General features: G+C 37.1%; 1 protein-coding gene across 1 annotated transcript in view; it reads left to right on the forward strand.

The window, feature by feature from the left end:
• The window catches only part of LOC149769595 (uncharacterized), a 137,227-nt gene that overhangs the window by 43,307 nt on the left and 69,360 nt on the right, over positions 1-24,560 (forward strand). Inside the window, exons 9-11 of the mRNA XM_089949829.1 lie at positions 10,339-11,176; positions 14,350-14,497; positions 17,722-17,868. Of these exons, the coding sequence (XP_089805955.1) occupies positions 10,339-11,176; positions 14,350-14,497; positions 17,722-17,868 (1,133 nt within the window). The remainder of the gene's footprint in view (positions 1-10,338; positions 11,177-14,349; positions 14,498-17,721; positions 17,869-24,560) is intronic.

The following is a 24,560-nucleotide window of genomic DNA, read 5'->3' on the forward strand; positions in this document are numbered from 1 at the left end:
TGAGTGATTTTTAAAGCATTCATGAGGCCATCAGTATCGGAACAGAATATCAGATTACTTTCCTTTCTGAAGAAAGGCTCCAATTGCTGGTGGCGCTTTCGATATGCAGTAATTGTGACATCTTCTTCTAGAAGATTCCATTGTTGGAGTCTTGATCCTAGCAATTCTGCCTTGTTCTTTGATAAGTCCAAATCACGAATCAGGTCATTTAGTTCTTCCTGTGTTATTCTGTGTGGGGTTGATGATGCACCACAGTGAAAATCTGGATCACTGCATGCTGATGGACCAGGAGAAGAACAGGTCGACTCACCTTTGTCTTCGTCAGATGAATCAAGAGAATATTCTGCTGGAGGTTCTGGAATAGGAAGTCCCTCACCATGTGGAACTGGTCTCAATGCAGACGGAATGTTTGGGTAGACTATTCTCGACTTCTTTCACTTCGTTATTCCGCCGGAAAGAGGAGGAACCAAGCAGAAGTAACAGTCATTTAGGTGGTTGCTTGGCTCTCTCCACACCATTGGGACTGCAAACGGCATTGATGACCTTTTGCAATTCAACCACTGTGAAAGCTGTGTTGTACATGTAGCACAGCATATATGCGGAGCCCAAGGCTTGTCTTGGTCACCAACCTTGCATCCAAAGTAAAGATGATATGCCTTCTTCACTTGAGAATTGATACTTTTCTTCTGGTTGGCAAATGTCACTTCCCCACAAATATAGCAAAAATTGTCCGCGGTATTAACACACTTTCGAGGCATTACTGTTCTTTATTGTACGTAAATGGATAAAATAATAAGTTTTATGTAACAGTAGCTTGAACTGTCTCGCACAACGTCTAAAATATTTTAAATGCTGAACCTATCTGATTGGGCTTTATATAGTACACTGCTTACGTCAGCTTCAGCAGCCGCCTGGCATTAGTATAATAGGCCTACACATGTATAGTACACTGCTGACGTCAACTTACTTCAGCAGCCGCATGGCATTAGTATTGCATTGCATCAGAAAATGATGCAATCAACTGTGGATGATGTGAGCATGATGGTATTATGCAATGTTACATCATTATTCCGGATGTTGCTGCAGTCCTACTGGAGAAATTTACACAGTGAAACATAGAAAATGAGGTATATGAATATCTTCAAAACGAGAGCCAATACAAATTTTTCACGGTTATATTCGTGTTCGGCACACCAAAATACTACAGATTAGGGCCTTTTCAAGTCAGTAATGATTTCACTGTTGACCAGTGTAATTAAATGGTCAGTGCCTTACATTAGATGAATTTGCTATGTGTACATTAATTGTTTTATAAGTTGCAGTCTAAACACATAACTAAAATGGGATGATCAACCTTACACTATAACTTATACCAGGGGTTGGCAACCTTTTTTACATAGCGTGCCACTTTTTTTCTGGATTAATTACAAAATGAACGAGCGCGTGCCATCAGTAAAAGAGTAACACTGTTAAAATTGAGATTTTTGGCTGCTCTTTGCGTGCCACAAAAAACCTCTTGATGTGCCACCTATGGCATGTGTGCCTTAGGTTGCCGACCCCTGGCTTATACATTGACCTTACATTAGATGAATTTGCTATGTGTATGTTAATGGTTTTATAAGTTGCAGTCTAAACACATAAGTAAAATGGGATGATCAACCTTACACTATACCTTATACATTGAAATACATCTTGCTTACAGTAGACAGCCTGTTGATAAAAATATGAAGTGTTGATACTGAAGCCTACAATTTTCTAGTTGATGTAATAGGCAGAAAAACTTTGGGCTATCAACATTTGGACGTGATATTTGACAGAGATAGCCAGTAAATATTAAACACACTCAACAAATGAGATAATATTTTATGGACTTGAGAAATTAGGCATTGTTCCGACAGAAAAGTGGTGCACTACTGAAAATTGAAGGATGATTTACAGTCATGAAAAGGAACAAATATACTCAACAAATTCACTTGAGCTAGTAGATAACAAAACCATAACATGTTGTTTAGGGTTTATTTGTTTGGGGGTTTTTTACCAAAAATTTTCTGTAAGTTGGATTTTGCCTAAATCTATTTCACAGTTCATTTGGCTGCAGCATTGGCATATGTGTCAGGTGTCAACATTGGCATATGTGTCAGGTGTCAACATTGACATATGTGTCAGGTGTCAACATTGGCATATGTGTCAGGTGTCAACATTGGCATATGTGTCAGGTGTCAACATTGGCATACATGTCAGGTGTCAACATTGGCATACGTGTCAGGTGTCAACATTGGCATATGTGTCAGGTGTCAAAAATGTGATTAAAGGATCATAAATAGAATTATATTTTTCACCGTTAAATTGTGACATCCACCCATTTTGAAGAAGAAGAAAAAATAATTTAAAAATGTTTTCTCACAAATAAAGGAAACACTGTTAATATCATTAGAGTCTTAAAATGTTCTTCTGGAATTTCTGTACAGTCCTTACTGATGGAAAATACCGACGTACCGGTACAGTGAAAAAATGCTTTGGTATATTCCACTGAAAAAATGCTGTGGTATACCAGTAATCCTTAGCACCACTTTTTTATGATATGATTTTGACTTCAAACATTTGCTTGTATTGCCAAGATCTTGGACAAGCTTGATAAAGGGCGAGATTCACTTTTAGTAAGTTTATCTTGCATCTGATTGGTTCAGCTTTTTAGCATTCTTGAAGCTGTTTGTCCATGCAGTTTCCAAACAGTCTTAACAAATGTATTGTCTAGGCCTGCTGACATTATGCATCTAAAGTCAACAATATAAAGTGGAAAATCATCTGTGATTTTTTTTGCACTAGAAAACTCCTAAATCTGAATCACCCCTCTTGCCGCAAGAGTTGATTATTATAGCCTTCAGCAGTCAGAATATTATTATTAGTTGCCTTGTTATTCTGTAAAATTGTAATCCATTGAAACATCATTTGCAGGCACTCATGTTTATTAGTAAAAACAAAAACGACTATTTGAAAATACCCATATGCTGTCTACAAGTGAACACAATTCTACCTTGAATTGTAACTAGACTCCTTTGGTCGATTTCAGAGCTACACTACCGCAGTGTATCCCCCAGGGGTGTAAAACTGAGGGTAAAAAAAAAAACCTTGGTGTCAGAACTGGGGTCAAATAAAAAATGTGGGAGTCAAAAATGTACTGACAAATTTTCATCTGACTCGTACTTTTTCAGCTTGAAATATTGTATTGCAACTTGCACAGCATACTCTCTCTCACTCTCTAAATATACAAATAAACCAACATGCACAATTAACAAACAAATGCCATTGTCCATTCAAGAATAATTGTATTAGTTCATTTTTCTTTCAAAGTCGTACTTTTAACAGTCTCCTTTTCAATCATTTTCAAGCAGTATTATAGACCAACACATTACATACAAGCCAATACAAAAAAACCAAATAAATCTTTTTAACCAAATGGCAGTTAATTTACTGCCTGTTATAAAACGTGTACTGTCATAGGTTTCATTGTACTTCGTCCTAAAACAAATGTATCTAAAAATCAAGGAGACTAATGATTCATCTTGTTTTTAATAAGTTACACTTGAACTTCAAAATCTTTCTATTTTGAAGCAAAGTTAAAAACCAACAAAATCTGTAATGACCCCCTGACTGTGTAATCCAAACAAACGCATTCGTCTCAGCAAGTTTACTGATTTATTTGTTGTGAAAGAATGTATTGGGTTATAATGTGTTCTCCTTACAAATTTTGGTGAATGAGGGCAGATTTTTTAAATTCTTAAACCCTGTCACGAAAGGATTATTCACTTTTGCAGTCTTCGCAATCACGCGACCAGAAGTCAAACCAGTAATCCTAATGGATGTGCCGTATTCCAGTCAAGGGAATTATTTTCTCCTTTTTTCATTAAAGTTAGATCCACAGTTATTCTTTTGTCTTCTGCTTCTTTCACTTTCTTCGCTTATGATTCTTAGTGCACAACGTTTTAACTTTCTAGTGCAACAAGCATTGAGGTTAAACATTAAGATGACATCTTGCTGAGATTGATGGAAATTGCCTGAGAGTTCGCGAGGTTAGGGAAAGCTACTCCATCATAACACTGCCTATGTTGGTCTGGTTCCTTATTTCGTATGTTCCCTGCGTTGCACTCCACTATACGAATAGAGGAGCGCAACACGGAGTAAACAAAGCGGGGAACCAGTCAATGCCTACGCTCGAAGTATGAGCGATGCCACCCCTTGTCCAATTCATTGAATGTTAAATAAATCCTGATTGCATTATGCGAATCCTATGCATAAAAAAAATGAATGGCAACAAAATGTGTGCGTCAGTTTTCTCCAGTGTGTGTCCCAGACGCAAAAATGTACATAAAGGGAGACACTGCTAACGGTTTGTTGCATGATGAAATATGTTACATTAATGATTGAATTCTCATTTGTGGTTATTGCTTGTTCTGGTCCAGGTTAAACAATAACCGCCAATCAGAAATCAATGTAGCTTATTCTCTGTGTGACAAATGGAAAATATTGGCAGAGCAAGTCTTCGCGGGTAAGTCATTAGATACATCAAGTACTTAAACAGAGATACTGTAAGGGTGTGCTATTGCATGAATCATGCAAAATTTTTACGAATTGTTGCACTTGGAGAACAGTGAAACATGAGAACTCGTGCAAATTCATTAAAAGTCCCACATGAAAATGTACTCTGCGAAGTATACAATTTTTATTTAATTGTTCTTGCCACATCTGTTTTTCTAATAGCAATTGTTCCACATCTGGGCTCTTCAACCACGATGTGAATCATTGTGAAACTTAATTTGATTAGCACAACATGCCCAGTAATAAGCATTATGGCGTAGTTTGAAACCATTCATGAACAAAGTTTTTCAAATGCATGTTTAAAATACGGACTACCTGCTAAACCCAAAATGTCTGTTTCCCAGCGTGGTTCATTATGATTTAATTAAGCAAATACTTGATGATGATATCGATGATGACAAAAAAATTTAAAATTATGAAGTATATCAGATTAATGGAGCTGGGAAAGTTATTAAGGGAGATACGAATGGGTGATTTTGAGCTCGAAATGGTGTACGAGTCATGAACATGCTGGACAGACAAAAATAGATGGCATTACCCTTTCATTGGTACAGTGCGGCCCCACTATAATGCGAATTCGGATATAATGCGGTGGTGGCATGGCTCCATAAAAAGTTTATCTTTTTGGGGAAGAGATTGTGTATGAATTTGAATGTAATACGATCGTGGTGTGGTTCCTGAATTTTAATTAGATTACATACACAATAACATTTATAACAGTGTTCGACTGATCAACTGAAATGAGTTCAGAGGTCTCGCTAGGATTTTAAAACTTGGAGTGCAGGACTCCCATTTTGGTAAAAATAGGAGTCCCACCATCAAAAGTTGCAGTCCCTTCTTTCCTACAGAATCAATACAGACGTGAATGCATCTATTTTTAGATGGAGAGGTTTTCGTAATCTAATCACTCACTATAATATAGCTTTATTACAACAGTCCATTGACGGGATCACAAATTTATGGCTTATTTATTTGCATACGTACTGGTAATAATTTTAGGCAAATAAATAGTATCTGATTTGATTTTTTTCCCCGTATTTTTGCAAATACGTGTTGAGTCAGAAAACAGCTTAGACCTTAAAGCGCATCTCGCGAATTCCACAACATAGTATTGTCCCACACAATTCTGACCAACATAATTTGCATTTTAAAGTTAAATCTTTAATAAAATAATACCTAGGTTTTGGTTTCAATGATTTGTATATTTTTTCTGAATATATTTGCCTGATGATTTAAGAAAACAGACAATCTAATGAACTGGTGCATCCCAGACTTAGCAAAGTCCGCCATTATTTCCCGTTAGGCCGACTGGTTCACTTACAGTTTCAAACAAATTTTATGACGAAATAGTGCATAAGAGGCAGTTAATAAATATCCAGATCACCGATTCTGATCTTAAAACACAAGTTTGTGTGTTTTATAATCAAAGGATATCATGCAGGAAATTGATAGTTGCTACCTTACTCGGAAAAGGGTTATGGGTCAGTCAGCTATCAAAACATAATGCTTGTGAATGGGCAAGAGTTTGTTTGACAACGTAATTGTTATGAAAACTTGGCCTAGCTACTGATGCCTTGATGAATACATTTTGCTACAACACTAGAACTAACTGAGCTAAGGCGAGAGGCACTTAAAAAAATATGGTATGGTCAGTTTATGTACCTTTTAAATAATCACAGGGCAAAGTCGTTTTCACTTTCCTAACAGAAGAAGGTGAAGTTTACATTTTTAGGCGAGTCACCCACTAACAAATGGCATTTTGTCAGTCTCAACATGTCTTGATTCTGAGGTCACGTGCACTGCTTATTCCGCTACATTCGGAAATGAACACAATAGCGAAAGCTAAAGTTGTTTATTTTATGTACTTTTATAAATTACCATATGTACATCTCTGGGTCTTTCTGCTTCTGAATTCAATCACTGTAAATATCAGTACATTTTCCCATCTGGCCACCAGTCAAAGCCTTTGAACTTGCTGCCCAGCTATTGCATCATGTTCTTTTTTATGTACTCTTATAAAATGGCAGCATGTATATACATCAAGGTGCTTTTCAGTCACTGAATTCTGTCATTGTAAATATCAGCACAGCTAACTGAACAACACATTTTCCAAACAGCGCAGGTGGCTGATACAGGACTGGCAAGTTTTTGAATTTTGCCGCGCACCTATTACATGCGTACGGAGGACTCTTGCCTCAGTGATTTTCTGCATCCTAGATCAAAAATTGGCGCCCAGATACACGTAATTAAGCATTTCCGAGATCTTTGGAGTTACCCGACATACGACTGGGGCCGCTGGTTCTTAAGCATGTAGGATTTGTAATCCTTATAACCTTTTTTTTTATTCCACCTCCTTTATTTGATTTAGAAGACACTACAACAAATGCTTATGCTAGTCTGATATCAAAACGTGTTCAGCACTTAATTAATTAGGTTCTCCAAGAAATGCTTGCGGACATAGCTGTTATGGTAGATTGACACATTTTATGTTTAATGAGAAGAGGACACATTGCATTTATGATCACACTTAAACAAAACTAAAGATGGAACTTTAACACAAATTTCAGTTGATGAAAATATTTAATTGGTATTTACTTTTTAAAGTACTGCCTCCACTAGGCATAAGTGATGTTTTCATTGATAAAAATTTCCTTGAATATTGTTAATTACGGTGTACTAAGAATGTTTGTTTGGAAAGAAAATGTAACCAATTTTATGACTTCTTTCTAATGTTGATATTTCATAATGTTGATTAAAATTTCAAGGTCCTATTTACTGTTTTTGATAATAAAATGAGCGATATATCAGAGTTTCCGTTACCAATTTTGACTGTAATTTTCTTCAAGTTCAACAAATAGAGATCAGTTTTTTGGTATATTCTGGTTTGAAAGATGAGATCCACACCTGACCCCGTGTTATAAGTGGGTTCGTGAGTTATCAGGGCGTGGTGTATCTGCTCAAGCTCATCACCATGTGTAAGTTTAAAAAATTGTTGAATAGGACTGGGTGTAGTCAGTAGTTTTCCTTCTTCGCTAACGAATACAAGTGCATGTGACTGCAACAGTCTTTTGCATTTGCAGGAAGTAAGATGTTATAAATTTTGTTGGTATTTAACCCTTTACCTCATACAACCGTCTTTGGACGCCTCTACAAGAGTCGCATCGAAGCGACGTTTGACGCTTCTACAAAAGTCCCATAGAAGCACCTTTTGACGTCTGCTGTAAACATCAGCCATTTTAAGCCGGTTTTCGTAGCGCCACCTTCGGGGAAAACCCCTTATTAGATACTACATTCATTTCTGTGAATGACAATTACGTCAGATCACGTGGTCACTGTTTATGTACTGGTCGATATCTGCTATTTAAAGTAACTGGGTCGTAATCTCCACTCTCCAAAATGGCAGTCGCGGATTTCATTCAGTACTTATGAAGTTTTCATGATTAGAATCACAACTATGAAAGATTCAATAACCTAGGTAAAGGCTCTGATATTGATATAGGCTGCAATTAGTTTTTATAAATTATCAAATTTAGATGACTTAGTGATGTAGACACAGATGAAAAACTTGTAAATTTCGAGTATGAGAAATGGCAGCTCTACGGTTGGTCACACGGCCTCACTGACATGACGGTGAACGAATTCTCTCCAGATTTTAAAGCACATAACAAATTCTTCCGTGATAAATAATTACACAGCTATAACAATCGGACTTTACTCTTAAATTGTTCCACATGTAATAGATGTGTACCAAAAATGTAAAATGGTTAAAATTGCTTTTAAACGTAACATACACTACATTGCTTAATAGTTCACAGGCAAGCTATGCATATGCGGTCGACTAGGTAAGCTGTGTTCTATGTACAGCGAGCTGCACTTTGTCACTGTGCTCTATGAGGTAAAGGGTTAACCTTATTACCAGGCCTGAATTCTGATTTTTTTTTGCACGAGGAAATTGCATTGTGTGTAAAACTGAGACACGAAATTGGTAATGAGATGTTTTCAAATCATTCATGTTTTACAAAACAAAGGGAGTTAAATGGAGCCACCATTAAATGGCCATGTTGGATAAAACTGCAATCAACAGGTAGTCTGTTCGAAAGTATTGTTGTTATCTTTTTATCAGTGAGAATTGCATATAAATATATTATTACTATATGTCTGTCTTTAGTCTTCATGCTGGAAATAGGACCAGAATATCAATATACATGAAAGGGCACCACCTACTTTCCAAAGATGGAAAGACCATCAAGTTCATATGTGTATCGATATTTATCATATCGATATGCATTACAGGTGTATCGTTTCACCCCTACAAACTACAGAGACCAAAGTTTTGCATGTTAACATATCAATGGAATTTATCATTTGTCATGTGGGTATTGACAAAAACAATTTGCAAACCTTTGAGTGAGTCTTTTGAAAATTGTGCTTAAAACGATCTTTCTGCTAGCTGTTCCATCAGCATGGAGAATGATGAATATCTATGCTTCAGAGCTAATTATAATAAGAAGTTGTATAGGTTTTAAAAGTTTCTTTGCATATAAAGAAAAACATTGGACTGCTCAGGGGGCCTAAGTGGTTAAAGCATCTGCCTCAGATGCTGGAGGTCACCAGTTCAAGCCCCGACCGAGTCATACCAAAGACTTTTGCAAATTATACTTACAGCTGCCTCAATTGGCACTCAGCATTAAGAGGTTAGTGTTAGGACTGTTTGGCCTGGTGTCAGTGATAATATGACTGGGTGGGACATGATGCCTCATGTCTGTGGCATTATGCCCTGTATATTTACTGGATGCTCTCCCCATACATTTCCAACCATAAAAGAATTTTTAAAAACTGCTTACAGACAGATTAAAGATTTTTTAATATTCTGACATATTGTTTCATTCATAATTAACATTAACCACTGGATGTTTTTGTCGTTTTCGTGTAAAATTCGAGTAGGAAACCCATTTTGAAAACTATTTCTGAATAAATCCTAAAACACCAACTTCCAGGTGATCTTCCAATAACATACTGCCTAGTTGTGTTAGAAACATAATTTTTCATTGGCTGTTTGGAGTTCTTTAGGTTTTTTTCTTCTTTTTTTTTTTTTTTTTTGTTTTGTTTTTGCTAAACGGACCCATTATTTTTGTTTGTATCGAGACCACTCTTTATTCCAAATGCCCATCTTATCCTATTTTTTACAAAGATTCATCTGACTGTTTGTATTTCATACCAGTTTGCCTTAGATCCGAGACCAAAAAGTCTAAAATCCAGACACAAAATCAGATTCTGACCACGGGCATATTTTGGGTAGAATTTTTTTTTTCTTCTGTATTTTTTAGTGCAACTAGAAATTCCAGATTATTTGGTATAATTGTAAAGCTACAACTGTCTACCTTTCTATAATACCACCCACTTTAGTGAATCATGCATGACCATCATGCTACAGAGCACGGCAGTAGGCTACTACCTCCTGCCACGTTAACTCATCGCCATGGGTTAATGTGTTAATAGTATCATTAACACTAACATGAACAAAACACTGAAATATTTGGGCCATGAGTGATTATTATAGTAGCGGTTTATAGGTATTTTCTCACAGTTGTACTCATTGGCAGTGGTCATGTGAACTTCGATATAACCACTGATCTGTTGTATGTAGTCCATTTTGAATTTGTGCACATGTAAATTATTTATGACTTCTTTCAAATAAACACTCCATCACCATTATGAAAATTTCCAAGATTTTGATTGCAGCACTTAACTCTGATGAGGAAGACTTAGAGGATTTGGACATTCGGTCAGCTGAGTGTAGCCAGATAGATGAGCTGGAGGAAAGCCTCATCTCCACCATACACTTCACAGCGTCTTCAAGTCATCCTGTCAGCCCTGTAAAGAGACCTTCACATGAAAGTGCTTTGAGAATGTGTAACCACACAACCAAATCCCCTCCCTTCAGCAGCAATATCAAGGTAACTGTTCAGGATCAGAATTGTAATATAATTGATGTTACAGAATCTCGGAAGTCTAACGGCCTGGATGACATTGAAAATTTTGAACCTGACTATGCAGATGACATCGAGGTATCATCGGTCCGAAATTACACATTGGATTCTGATGACATTGAGGTATCATCGGTCCGAAATGACACATTGGATTATGATGATTGTAGAGTCTCATGTTGTGAATCTGAGGGAAAAAAAGGACTTGATCAGGAACTAAAAACCTCCATGGAAGAAAAGGCTTCCAGCAACAATGATAACACTAAGGTATTACAGGGTGAGATACTCCAAGGAAAGACATGTAGAGATAGGCCTGAAAGTCTAGAATTTGTGACAGGGGTGAAATTGGATCTAAATTCTGAGGCTGGGGAGATTGAAGTTGTTCAGGTGGAGCAGGATGGAGGGGAGACAGACAAGGTAGCAGAAAATGTGGTAAAGTTTGATTGTGAGAAGTCATTGGTGCAGGAGGAGAAGACTGTGGAAAAGGGTCTAGAGTGTGAAGGAGATGATGAAGATGCTTTGTCAATCTATGCATCTTCAGAAGCCTCCTTCCTGGATGATACTGGGGAGGAAGAGGAACAACCTCAACTTCAGTAAGTGCAACTTTTTCATTTTCTCTATATGCACTTAAAGTTTTACTTTAATTTTTGCCAGGAGGTAGGTTACATGATTTACATGCGTCTTGCCTGCCTTATCTTGATCATACCAGCACAAGCTATCTTATCTGTTGCAAGTATGCACAGTACATGTACACTGTCTTATCCACATCTCCAGCAGAAATCAATCAGTATTCACAATAAAAGGTCCAATCACCAGGTCACCTCTAATAGCTTCACTCCTTCACAAAACCAGTTATAATAGCAGTTAATATTACCTGCTATTATTGCATTGACTGTCTTCACTATAGTAACTGATACCCTTTCCAAGCAGATTATTTTCTCTGCTAATTAATAACTGGAAATCGTAATTCCAGTTTGATACCTTAGTCCACTTCCAAAAATCTTTCTTCCTTTTTCCCTGAACTTGGTGGACTTCTGTATTTGCCTCTTTGGGTGCTCTAGATTTAGCATTAAAGACATATTAATTAATTCTTTTTTTATTTGTTGTATTTTTATTCTCCAAAGACCTTAGTTAATTTTCATGTACTTGTGTCTATTTTGAATTAATTTCAAGGTGCTTTGTATTTGTTTTGTTTTTTCTGGGGGTTTTTTTTGGGGGGGCGGATTATCTCTTTAATAGTAACTGTTGTTACGGTATGTATTAGTTTACCAATTTTTTTCTCTGGTTATTATATACAGGGTTCCCATGCCCTCTGATTTTTAAGGAGGTCTTGGAGTCCAACTGGAATTCATATTCAATGAAAATATCCTGGAAACCTAATTGAAAATTACTTTTATCACAAAATATAGAGGAATTTGATATTAAAAAGCTTTACATTGCAACATAGCGGTAATGTTTTTGTATATATTTCCATTCAGTATTCAGTATACCTGAAGGTGCGGGTAATTGCTATAAAAAAGGCATGCATCAGCTTATTGTGTAGTATATACCTACCTACCTACTTACCTATCTACCTACAGATGGTTCTAGTTTTGTTTTTGGACTATAAGGAGAACATTGCCATCTTACAGTCACTCTTGGAAGATTTTGCATCCAATATGTCACTAATGGATCATCATTTTGAGATGACTTTTCACCAAAAGACTAATGATGTTTTTTTGGTCCACAATGAAACTGGTGCCAACCTAATTCCCAGTAGGTCTCCACAGCAGCTAATTTGAAAATCTTGTTATTGCTGAAATGGCTCAGAGTTGGTTTCAACATTATGAATTTTAAAGGAAGAAATGAGCATATTAATTTTGCAAAAGCCTACTTTAGAACATCACACCCACTATTGATGAATGTATCTGTTATGTATTGTGTCTAACATTTGCCCTTGATTGTAGATTGTAAGGGTCATTTGTAAGCAGCATATTAAAAAGCTAACATATGTCCATGATTGTCGATTATAATTTAAGATAATGATAATTTGTAAAACAACATGTTTACTTGGATTTGAATTCAGGACATAGGTTTTTCCATTGGAAAAAGTATGGTCTTCCAGATTTTTTGTCAGTTGGTTTGATAAAGTTTAAGTAAACAGACCTGACTTAGTTTACAAGTTTTATGGAAATTTCCATAGGAAATGACCCAAGTCCAGGGCATTTTGTTGTGTCACAAGTCAGGTGACTGTCCGTATGTAAGAAAGAATAAGTGAATCGTTATTAAACAATTATTCATTCCTATTTTAAAATCAGTGTGGAATCACTTTTAGTTGTGTTCAGGTATAATTTGAGAGGAATTATTTATTTTAATTATCGTTTGGCATTACAAAGTATTCATTAACCCCTCATGATTTTCACCTGAAATGCGAGTAGGATACACATTTTGGGTCCTGGTTTTGAATACATCAAAATAAATACATGTCCAAGAAATTTCTGATGCCTAGTTATGTTAGAAACATTAATTTTCAATTGCTATTTTGCTCACGCATGTGCAGAAAGTAAAAATTGGTGCTTTTTTTTGGACCCATCATTTTCATGTCCTGGCTAATTTTTACTTGAAATCCCTAACTTATTCTACTTTTTCCAAAGGTTCGCCTATCTATGTGCAATTCAGACCAGTCTGCCTTTGATTTGTAGCCAAAAGGTATCAAATCTGGACACAAATTCTGATACTGACAACAAGCGAATCTTTGGTGTAAAAAAATCAGGTTTAAAAAAATGTTTTTCCCTTTGTATTTTGTAATGTGAGTAAAAGTCCAGATTATTTGGTATCCTTGTAGAGCCACGTCTGTCTACTTTTCTGTAATACCACCCGTTTTGTACATCTTAAATGACTTTGACGCTACAGAGCTTGTAAGTAGGGTACTAGTTCCTGGCGCACAAATGTGGCGCCAGGGGTTAATGAGTTAACGTTTTGGACTATTTTGGGATTATTGTGAATTCATTGAAAGACACTCTGGATTATATCATTGTGATACATCAAGACTTGGCACGTGAGCACATTCAAGACCTGGAATTCTTTTGGAACTATAGTTTTGGACTTAAAGAATATTTAGGATTATTTTGGATTTAATTCACAATACTATAAGTTCCTTTTAAACTTTCACTTTGTATTCTTGAGAATTTTACTAGTTGGTTTTGCTTTTTCTGTTGTTTTTTATTATGTAGTTTTAAGACCATAGAGTTGTAACAGTTTCCTTAGGATAAAACAGTTGAGAGATGATGTAGTATTTTGCCAATTTCATGTCCGATACATTTGCATTACATGTGCATTATCTAGAACAGAGTAAGATCCAGAATTTGTCAGGAGCACATTCTTGTTGAGTTTACATTAAAGTGGGACAGATACATTTGGGACAATAAAGTGGGACAGATACATTTGGACATGAACTGCATTGAGGGCGTGCCACCTTTGATATAATTTTGTCATTGGAGGGGATTGTGATTTATACAACAAAATTCTAATCGTGTTTTTAGGGACTTTACATGTGATACCATTATTAGTTTTTTCAATATACCTTTTTCAGAGTTTTTGCAACTTTGTGTTTTATTTATTTTCCTTTACTTCAATACATATTTAGTTAGAGTTTTTGAGTAATTTAGTTTACAGTTTTCGAACTTGACCTTTTTTTGGCATGATTTGGTCATTTTTGTGTTGTAAAACACTGCTACATACACAGTATACTTGTGTAAAAAAAAAATATTTTTTTTTGTGTTGAAAGATCCAGAACGCCATCTCCTGTGGAAGAATATACAAACAATAGAAATTCCCATGATCCCAAGGTTGTCACTGAACGGGTTGTGGAGGAACTAAAGGAAATCACAGAGATGAACAATGATGATCAGTCTGCGGTAACTTCTGACCTTCAGGTATATTTTTCTCAAGTAGTTCTGATTAAGAAACCTGAAAACTCATATGAAATCTGTATCACTATAATTTTAAAAAAAATGCAATTACTTTACATGATACACATGTTAGGGACCAGCTTCGCACTGCTAAAAGAGACCGCCGTAAAGCTGAGAGGTTTTGGCTTTCCACCAGACTCACTATTCATAGGCAGATCTATGAAGCCTCTAACAAGAATGTCACAGATATAGTCCATGCAGCGAAATCAGCCCACTACACTACTAAGATCGTGGAAAGTTCCAGCTGCAGAGAGCTCTTCGAGATTACTAACAAGTTAATGTCAAGGAACAATCTACACCACTTCCAACTACCTTCTCTCCAGTCGACCTTCTGGACATGTTTGCAAATTTCTTCCGTAACAAAGTACAAACCATTAGAGATAAGCTTGACACCACAGTTTCAGTTGACTCGTCATCACCATACAGTTGGGATACAGAATTTGAGTGGCAACCATTAGCAGCATTTGAACCTGTCTCTGTGGATTTCGTACGTATAATCGTGTTGAAGAGTGCACCAGTCATGTGAACTTGATCCAATTCCAACATCACTGCAGCTTGAGTGCTTAGATCCAGTATTGCCTTCACTAACTGATGTTATTAATACCTCTCTCTGATGTGGGGAATTCCCATCATTTTTCAAAACTGCCATTGTAAAGCCTCTGCTGAAGAAACCAACACTGGACCATAACGATTTAAAGAACTACCGCCGAGTTTCTAATCTCCCATTCATATAAAAAATGTTACAAAAGGTTGTTCTATCCCAGCTTGTATCTCATCTGAATTCAAACATTCTTTTTAGCAATGTACAATCTGCATATCACCCTTGCCACAGTACTGAAACTACTCTTCTAAAAGTAGTTAATGACATTCTCTCTGCATTGGATAGTGGAAAGATTACAGTCCTCACCCTCCTTGATTTGTCTGCAGCATTTGACAAAATAGACCATGATATATTACTTCACCGTCTCCAGCATGCATTTGGCATTCATGATACAGCCTTATTGTGGTTCAAGTCCTACTTGTCAACAAGGCACAAATTGTATCTGCAAATGGAATACACTCCAGCCCAGTTGATCTATGTTGTGGTGTTCCACAGGGGTCTGTTCTTGGACCTGTTCTCTTCATTCTATACACTCAGTCGCTCTCAAGTGTCATAGATCATCATCCAGTGTCTCACCAGTTGTGTGCTGATGACACCCTAATATACAAATCTAGCCACTCAGCTGAAGTTGATGCTACCATCCAAGGTGTAGAGAGGTGCATTTCTGATGTGAAATCATGGATGACATGTAGCAAGCTGCAGATGAATGATGATAAAACTGAGGCCATTCTGATCACAACACAAAGACTTTCTCATTCACATCCTTTACCTCAAGCAATAAATATCAGCAACACCAACATTAAATTCACACAATCATTACGAAACCTAGGTGTTACTCTGGACAGTATTCTCATAATTGCACCAACATGTCATGAACATATGCAAGGCTGCACATCTTGAGCTGAGACGCATCAGCTCCATTTGCAAATATCTTTCAATTGATGCACTTGTGTGTTCATTAGTACTTTCAAGACTGGACTATTGTAACTCAACTCTGTCTGGTTCATCTCAATATCTAATCCAGAAACATCAAAAAGTTCAAAACACAGTTGCTCGGATCATACTTAGAGTACCACAATCAGAGCACACCTCCCTGCTGCTCTGTACCCTACACTGGCTATCCATTCGATCTAGAATCAAACAAAAAATTTGTTCTCTGTGCTACGTTTCCCTGTCAGACTCTAGTCCAACATACCTATCCGACCTTACCCATGTGTACACACCAGCAAGATACTTATGCTCCTCTTCTGACAATCATATACTCATTATTCCCACTACGAAAACAAAGTCATATGGACAGCGTTCTTTTGCATACCAGGGCCCAGCAACGTGGAATGAATTGCCCACTGAACTTAGACACAAAGACATAGTGATAACATTCAAGAGTGCTCTCATTATATGTTGTCTAATGTTGTAAAGCGCTCAGAGCTTTTAAAGATTAGGCGCTATACAAAGTCCTCATTATTATTATTATTATTATTATTATTATTATTATATACTGAATGATACTGTCAAGAGACTGACACGGATCACCTTAGATGTACTTGATATTTTTTATTATGATGGCATTAATACATTGCTTACCTTTTATGGAGTCCTGTAATCTCGGTCCAAGACAACAAAAAAGGTATTTTGTTTGTTGGGTTTGACTAAGGAATCGGACTGGGATCATGTTCTTTTCATTTCTCTTGATTACTGCTTGGCAGAGAGAGTATTTAGTTTGGATTGGAAACTTGGCATCTTGGAAACATTAAGCTTTGCAATTGTAAAAGTATAGTATTAATTAAAATTAGTTTTATGCCATCCACCCATAATACATTATGGATTAAATGGACAAAACTGCAAATGAAATTCAGAAGTAAATTTGTAATTTGACCTGTATTAAGAAGTTAGTGCAAATATGATAAAGTTACATATGTGACAAGTTCAGACCATGACTGTCATTTTTCATATCTTGTTTAAGTATCTGTTATGCAAAAAGATTTAAATATAGGCAATTTTAAAATGAATTAATTTTTTATTTCTTTTCTTCAAATATTCAGCATTTAGGGATCTTGTAATACTAAGCCATATTTCAATTTTGTGAGTTAAGCTGCTGCCTTGCTTGGTGCTCAGCATTAAGAAGTTAAGACTAGTCGGCCTGTTGTCAGGATAATGTGACTGGGTGGGACCTGATGCTACATGTATGTGGCATGATGCTGCAGTGCTAGACATCAGTATAAAGTGCCACACTGCTCACATCATAACGATGTGACTCAGATTGTTAAAGCTATGTAAATAATAAAAAATGGAGAAAAAAAATACACTTTTGTGAATTATAAATGTTATCACACTGTGTGTATATTGGTGGTGTTTGAGAGAAGGTTAATGATTTTCTATCCATGATATCAGATTCAAAGATATTGACCAGGATGAAGAATTTGGTCTGCATGTAGAAAAATGTTAACTAGGACGTGAGAATGTTGGAATTTCTCAAATGTAAATGTTTTCAGTACTCATAGGTAAAAAAGAAGAATTGATCTTGTCTCAAATTTCTGGTAATTCGTTTTTGAGCATCAGTCCCAATTGAATCTTGTTTATTTTCCAGGTTAACATCTCTGTAAAGAGTAGCTCAGAGGATAGGAGACCCCGTTTTAATGCTGATCTATACCCTAAAGGATGCTGTTTCCATTTCCTGGCTCATGGCCGATGTCAAAAGCCTAACTGTAACTTTTCCCACAAACAGCCATCACAGGTTAGAGGATTCCTTTTAACACCAGTCTTGCAGAGCTGCATAGATTCGATCATTGAATCCTGGCTATATTAAGTGGAGTTGTAGATGAAAAATAATAAATTGGGTACACCTCTTACATAGTTTATATAGAGATGAATACATAAAATAGACTGCAACATGACCAATTGCATGAGTTGCCTCTGAAAAATTCAAAAGAGGATGGAGATAAATGAGTACAGTTGGGGGAGGGGGTTATAATTGCATTAGGAGTAATTGTCAGTAAATGGCTTTTTCTTCTTTGAATTCGTTTATCAGTCACATTACATTAGGGAACATGAGCCTGCTACATCACAAATCAAGCCCTACTAAAAGATGAAAATGTCTTTTTCTGTCATTTCAATAGACAAAGGACAGTAACTTTTGCCCATTACCTTCCTTTGGCACTGCCAGGCGTCGCTAGTTGTTAGCTTCGCTGCTGTACTGTAGAAGACTTGGCTTAACTTGGTTATTTTTCGCTTCCTCTGTTTGTAACAGAGTTGGTTTTAGCAAGTTATTAACATGCTGCATTTCTAATTTGTGCTTTATATTTTTCTCTTCCTGCGTAGTTTCACTAGAATGGTCAACTAAATATTTGAAATGCACAAGTTCAAGCATAGTCTATATGTTTTGAATGCAATGCTGATTTCAATTCCTTCGTTACTAACGGGGAATATATTTATATTAGCAAGTTAGTAACTTGATGATTACTAATTTATACTTTGCTTTCTGTTCTTGTGTCTTTTCATTGGAATGCCATCCTAATGCTTCTAAATGTTTACTAAATGCATGATATGCAAGTTCAAAACAATAGTCCATTTGGCATTGAAGGGAGGGAAAGATGAATAAGTCAAGGAAGACAACCTACAATTTGTTTTAAGTGATACTGACTCATTGGGGAGTATTCCATAATTTTAGGCTGCTTAGTGGGCTTAGGTCCCCCTGCATGTCTGAGCATGACCTTCAGGCCTGTAAGTTAGGCACAATATCGCTTGTACCAGATCAATTTGATCCACGTCCATATACCAATGCACCGTTAATGACCATCCAGCCAATGCTGACCGTCTTGCACAAGAGACCTTTTGAGAAGCTGGCCCAGCCAACTAGTTCATTGCTTGCCTTTGCAACTCTTTAGGAGAGTGTTTCCCAATTTTAGCAAGCCCGGTGTGCGCAAGTCCCCAACATATCTGAACATGGTATCCAGGCCTGTAAGTCCGGACACATGCTGTTTGTATAGGATCCATTTGATCCAATGCATAAAAAACCCACAGTGTCGCAGGCCGTCCAACCACATCTCTAGCCATTCCAGCATGGTCACCTCTTCATTGAATCAGTCTAGCATATGATTTAGGGGGATCTTGGTGACAGGTTCATCCTTCTGTCTATACCATCACTGACGTATCCTTTTAATGAAGGAGGTTTCGTTGAGAAATCTGTCCAGCTTGTCTATAGCTAATGGTAGCCAGACCATCTTTTATATCACCAGCTTCCAGGCTGACCATTCTCCAGGCAAATCCAGACCTGCCAACCTTTATGAAAATGACCCTTAAAATACAGACATGGAATAAAAGTAAAATCATGGAAATATGATCATTGTAGTAAAATGCAGATCATTGGCTTGTCCATATTCATTTGGATCTTAGTTTGAAATTAAATATTGTGGCATTATTTAGGGAACCAGATTAACTTTACTTAAAGATGGTTTAAATTAAAGTTGGGGAAAATCCGTGAATTTTCTGCCACCACTTGATGCCTGAAACAATCATGTAATTGAGTTGTAACTAAACTGATCGTGAGTTAAATTTATCGAGTTCTAACCAGAATATTTGGAGGGTGCAGTATGTATCATTTAGGTGCATGTAATAAACATATATGCTGAGTCAATCCAAACGCCCAGTGGATTAGATTTGTCTAGTAGAATTATTTTCAAAGTTCAGCACGATATCCATATCTTTCCTTACATGGAAGGTATGAAAATCAGTCTAGCATCACAAGTTTTGCATTGCTAGTCGCATGAGTACACAATCTAACAACCCACATTTTCAAATGCTGTAGAGAAAAGAAAAAAAAAATATTAAATGAAAGTCGTACACTGGTTGTAATACAAATACAAAAGCGAAAGAACACAAAATTTCCCATCTTTATGTATTCCAAAAAACTTACGGAGTTCTGTTGTATCACATGACAACCACATTGACATGTGCTCTCTGCTTGATAAATCAGACTGGCCAGATTACTGGTTTTTACTAAAAGTATCAGACTTTAATATCATATGATTGAATTTCTGTTGAACAATATTATAAAGAAGTTTGTTGTTGATATCACGTGACTAATAGACTTCCGATGTCGTCATTTAAGATTTGTGAAGTCATGTGACTAGTTAGGCAAATGGTGAGTACTGGGTCAGTTTTCATCTATGCTGTAGTTTCGTCTTGCCTGTCAGCAGATTAATGACATAACGATTATAATACTTGATATTTCTGAGAAAATAAATCATTTTCCTATTGATTTCATGCAGATATGAGTCTATGAAACATAAGTTTAAATTTTCTATGCCCTCTGGTAAGCGACTACCATATGTTGCTACCGCACAATGGCTGCAAATTCCAAATTTTTTATGAGCAGTTGCGATGATCCTGACCTAAATGTCCAAATATGACAAACGGGGTGGGAATATTCGGAGGAAACTCGGATTAGAAAATGGACTTCTGTTCGTTTTAAGCCAAATTTGTAGTTCAAATTGTTGAATCGCAGAGCTGAAATGAGAAATTGTCGTCCCTTGTATAATGTATTAAAAAACAATATGAGCCCCTGTATCATTACAGGTTTGGGAACTGGTTTAATGAATTACAAGAAGACAAGTTGATTTTACAGAAAATTTAGTCCTTGTTTATACAACAGTATATAAATTTGAAGGTCTTTGGTCAAACTTTAAATCAACCCTTTTGAAAATGTTATTTAAATAATGGGTTTTTAACCAGATCGTCTTAAGGAGATTAGTTTGTTTGAAAAATCTTGCTTGTGATTTTATTAGCAGAGTACTAGGGGCTGCAGCAGCTGCTGAGGTTAACTGCACAGCATCCTTTTCTTTTTTTGTCTGCCAGAAACAGTCCATGCAGTGCAAGTGCTGGACAAGATTTGATGATGTATAGTTTTTGGAATCCTTTCCACCATTCTTTGCAGAGTGTGCAATTTGCTTTGGACTCGTCCACTGCATTTACTTTGAAGTAATTCCAGATTGTGAGTCGCGCGCTGAAGCAACTCAGCAGCTGGGGTATCCAGGGATAACGTTGCTGGCACTGGCATGCCAATGCCAATGCTGCACAATATTTGTATGTCAGCGTTCAGCTGCTTCATCATGTGACTGCTATTCGTTGATTAGCAGAATTGCAGTACTGGCTAAAGAACAGATTAACTTTAGTGAGTCATAGTTTCGTAGTAGTTGGAAATTTTGCTAGCTATCTAATCTGCCTAGCTATCTGCTAATGTGTATGCAGGAAGTTCAACAGCCACACAAGGCCTCATTGGCTGGTTGGCTGCTGTGATTGGGATGAGTGCATGAATGGTATTGATAATTTGTTGTGTGCAGACAATCAGCGGTAGTTTACAGCAAGTTTGTTAAAAAGTATTTACTTTTAAGAATATATTTTCTTTCGATTAACCCCCAAATCAAATGTTTATACCTTAATTTCAACTATTTAATTCTGATTTAAAATTCAAACCATGTCAAGATGAATGTTATGATTGAATTTATGTTTTGGAAATTTGTTTACATCGGCACCTATTATTTTTGCTGATACTGATTATACTGATTGTTCTAATAATCAGCCCGATTATGAGTATGGCCAATTAATCGGTACAGCTTCAGTGAAATGGTAAAAAATGCCAAGAATTATGTAATGTTGAGAGATAGCAACATGTCATTGCACTGCATAACGTTTGGAACTGAAGATTGTGCAACTGTACTAGTGATGAATAAGATCTCTGTGTACTTTAAAAACTTTGAAGTTGAACATGTTTACCATTGCTACATGTTTCATATACCAAACTTTTTAAATACGTTTGACAACTTTACAATAGCAGTATATGACATTTCACCTGCCTTAGTGAGATGGTCTATTTAGGGTTGGTAGGTTTGCAAACCAGCCAGCAATCCAGTCAGTGCCGGACCTCCGTATGTTTACTGCTTGTCCACAACAGAGAGCTAATGATGATTTTGTTGGGATGGAATTGAGTCCTCATGCCGCCTGGTATGTCTTCTCCAGATCTGCAAGTAGACTCAGATTGAGCCTCGACACAGTGAGTGTGATGAAACTTCAGATCCACTATCCTTCGCATGATACTTAGATCAGACCTTGGAACGGAATAAAGTTTAGCTTCCAAGCCGCTGTTGAAGACATTTATAGGGTGTTGGCTACTTCAAAGTGCCCTCCACACCATACTGCTACTCTAAAGAATTGGTAGATCTTGATGAGGAGGAAGAGATTCTTTCCCAAATTGGCATGCTTTAAGGCAGCAGGCACCATCTCTCTGCACTTGAGAAGAATATAGTAGCTGTTATATGTCCACTCATTTGTTTTATAAGGTGGGCAAATATGCTCCATGCCATGTCAGAGCTGGTTCAGGATGTCTTTGCACCTTCTTCATTGTTGGATTTGGTCTCATTGGCACCTCTTAGACTCTACAGAGACACCCAGTAGTAACCACACTTGGGAGGTTACAGTCAGGATTGTTAGGATCATTGACCAGGGCTGCTCACCGTACCATGGCCATTACTTTGAATGCTTCACCTAGTTTAAACCGGATATGACATGTCGCATGTCTATGATCCATGTTGTGCAAACCTTGTCATACCCTGCCCATCCAGATGACCCTGTTTGGATCACTTTGTTTCAGAGGAAGAAGAGAGGAAGTTCAGATGCAGGCAGCTAGGAACTGCCCCTCTACTTCACCATTTAACTCACATAGGCATTTGGAACCACTCAGCCCCAGTAGTTAAGTGGCCTCAGGACAAGATCTTCTGTCTCATGTGCACCAGTATTGATCCCTAGGAAGCAATCATACAGAGATAGTAAGAAACCGAATTTTGAGCTCACTAGATCTCCTTATTTCTTTAGAAAATTGTTTCTGTAAGAACAGGGTGCGGGTGTGTATGAGCCAGGTCATTCAGAGGGTCTTGGGTTTCATTCATCAACAACCCCTCCCTCCCTTCATGGATGCACCATCAGATCTGGAGAAGGATGCCTTTCTACAGCAGGAGATAATAATTGCTCTTCAAAAAGTAAATGGAGCTTGTGCGAAGACCACAATCCCCTGCATTGTATTCAAGGCTATTTCTTTTTCAGAAAGCAAACAGTAAGTTGAGACCCATCATTGACTTCAGTCACCTCAACCACTTCATTGCGCCTCCAAATTCAAGATGGAGATAGTGAGTTCAATGCATCTATTGTTCTTTGGGATGAATATTTTGACATCCTCAATCTATCCACCCAATGTCACGAACATTTTCTCCGTTTTGTTTACCGCAACTCAGTTCAAAGTTCTCCCTTTGGCCTGAATATCAGCCCTTGGACTTTTACAGAGATTATGGATTATGTCCTCACCCTGTTCTGATCAGCTTCAATGACAGTCATGATCACACTCAAGATTTGATCATTACTGCGTCAGTGGGGTATCCCAGGTTGGTTGACCATGGTAATCCCACTGGTGAAGACCCAAGCAGAAATAATGTTATGTACTGACACAGTGCGCATGGTTGGGGTGCCCACATGTTAATGACTTTACTCAGTGGGAGCCAGGGGAACAGCCTGTACACATCATCCTAGAAATGAAGGCAGCCGTCAATGCTTTTCACTTCTGAAAAGACTGACTCATGCAGAAACGGTCGAAATTATGTCCGACAACTCCATGGTGGTTACCTATCTCCACAAACAGGGAGGCACCAAATCACCTGACGTGTGTTTGGAGCTGGCATTGGTGTGACAATTTCCATATCAGAGTACAAATCTGATTTATTCTGAGCAGACTCAAAGTCTTGCAAGAATTAAAGCCTTTCATTACTAGTTTCAGGTGGTTTGAGATGTTCAAGGCCCAGCATGGTTTTGATTACCAAAAAAACAAGGGATGAATCTGCTGTAGCAGATAGCGTTGCTGTGGAAAAAAATTCCCAGGTTTTGAAAACCATGATGAAGGTCATACTGTGGTCTCCCTCTTATACAGCCAAAATTATTAAAAGGTTTTTCTTGTCTTAAGAAAAGGCTTATTTAAACTGAATGGACATTAATAGTATTTATTCTTTATGCAAACGTGGTATGTGATCAGTTATTGTTGTCATGCACATTACAGAACCATTCAAAAACGTCATTTCAGTTTTGGTACATGCATAATTTTCTTTCCATTTGCTCCATTTTCCCACTGCTGCTGAACCGGTTATGATGTCGTTTATTGTAGTCTTTTCAGCATAAAATTGTTTTATTCGAGTCTACATAAAATCGCTTGGCAAGTCCTCCTTCCCCACCCCCCGATGTCGTTGAGTAGAATAACCTACTTATAAAGTAATATGTTTCTGTTTGCATGATAATATGTTAATGTTCGGTAATGATTTATTCAGATGTTGCTAACTGTATGCAATTTAATTATGCAGACAAAGCTTCATGAAGGAAACGATAGATGTATAG

The sequence above is a fragment of the Sinohyriopsis cumingii genome, unplaced genomic scaffold (genome assembly GCF_028554795.1).
Source record: "Sinohyriopsis cumingii isolate HCF-2022 unplaced genomic scaffold, ASM2855479v2 utg003568l, whole genome shotgun sequence".
In the NCBI taxonomy this organism is placed as follows: Eukaryota; Metazoa; Mollusca; class Bivalvia; order Unionida; family Unionidae; genus Sinohyriopsis; species Sinohyriopsis cumingii.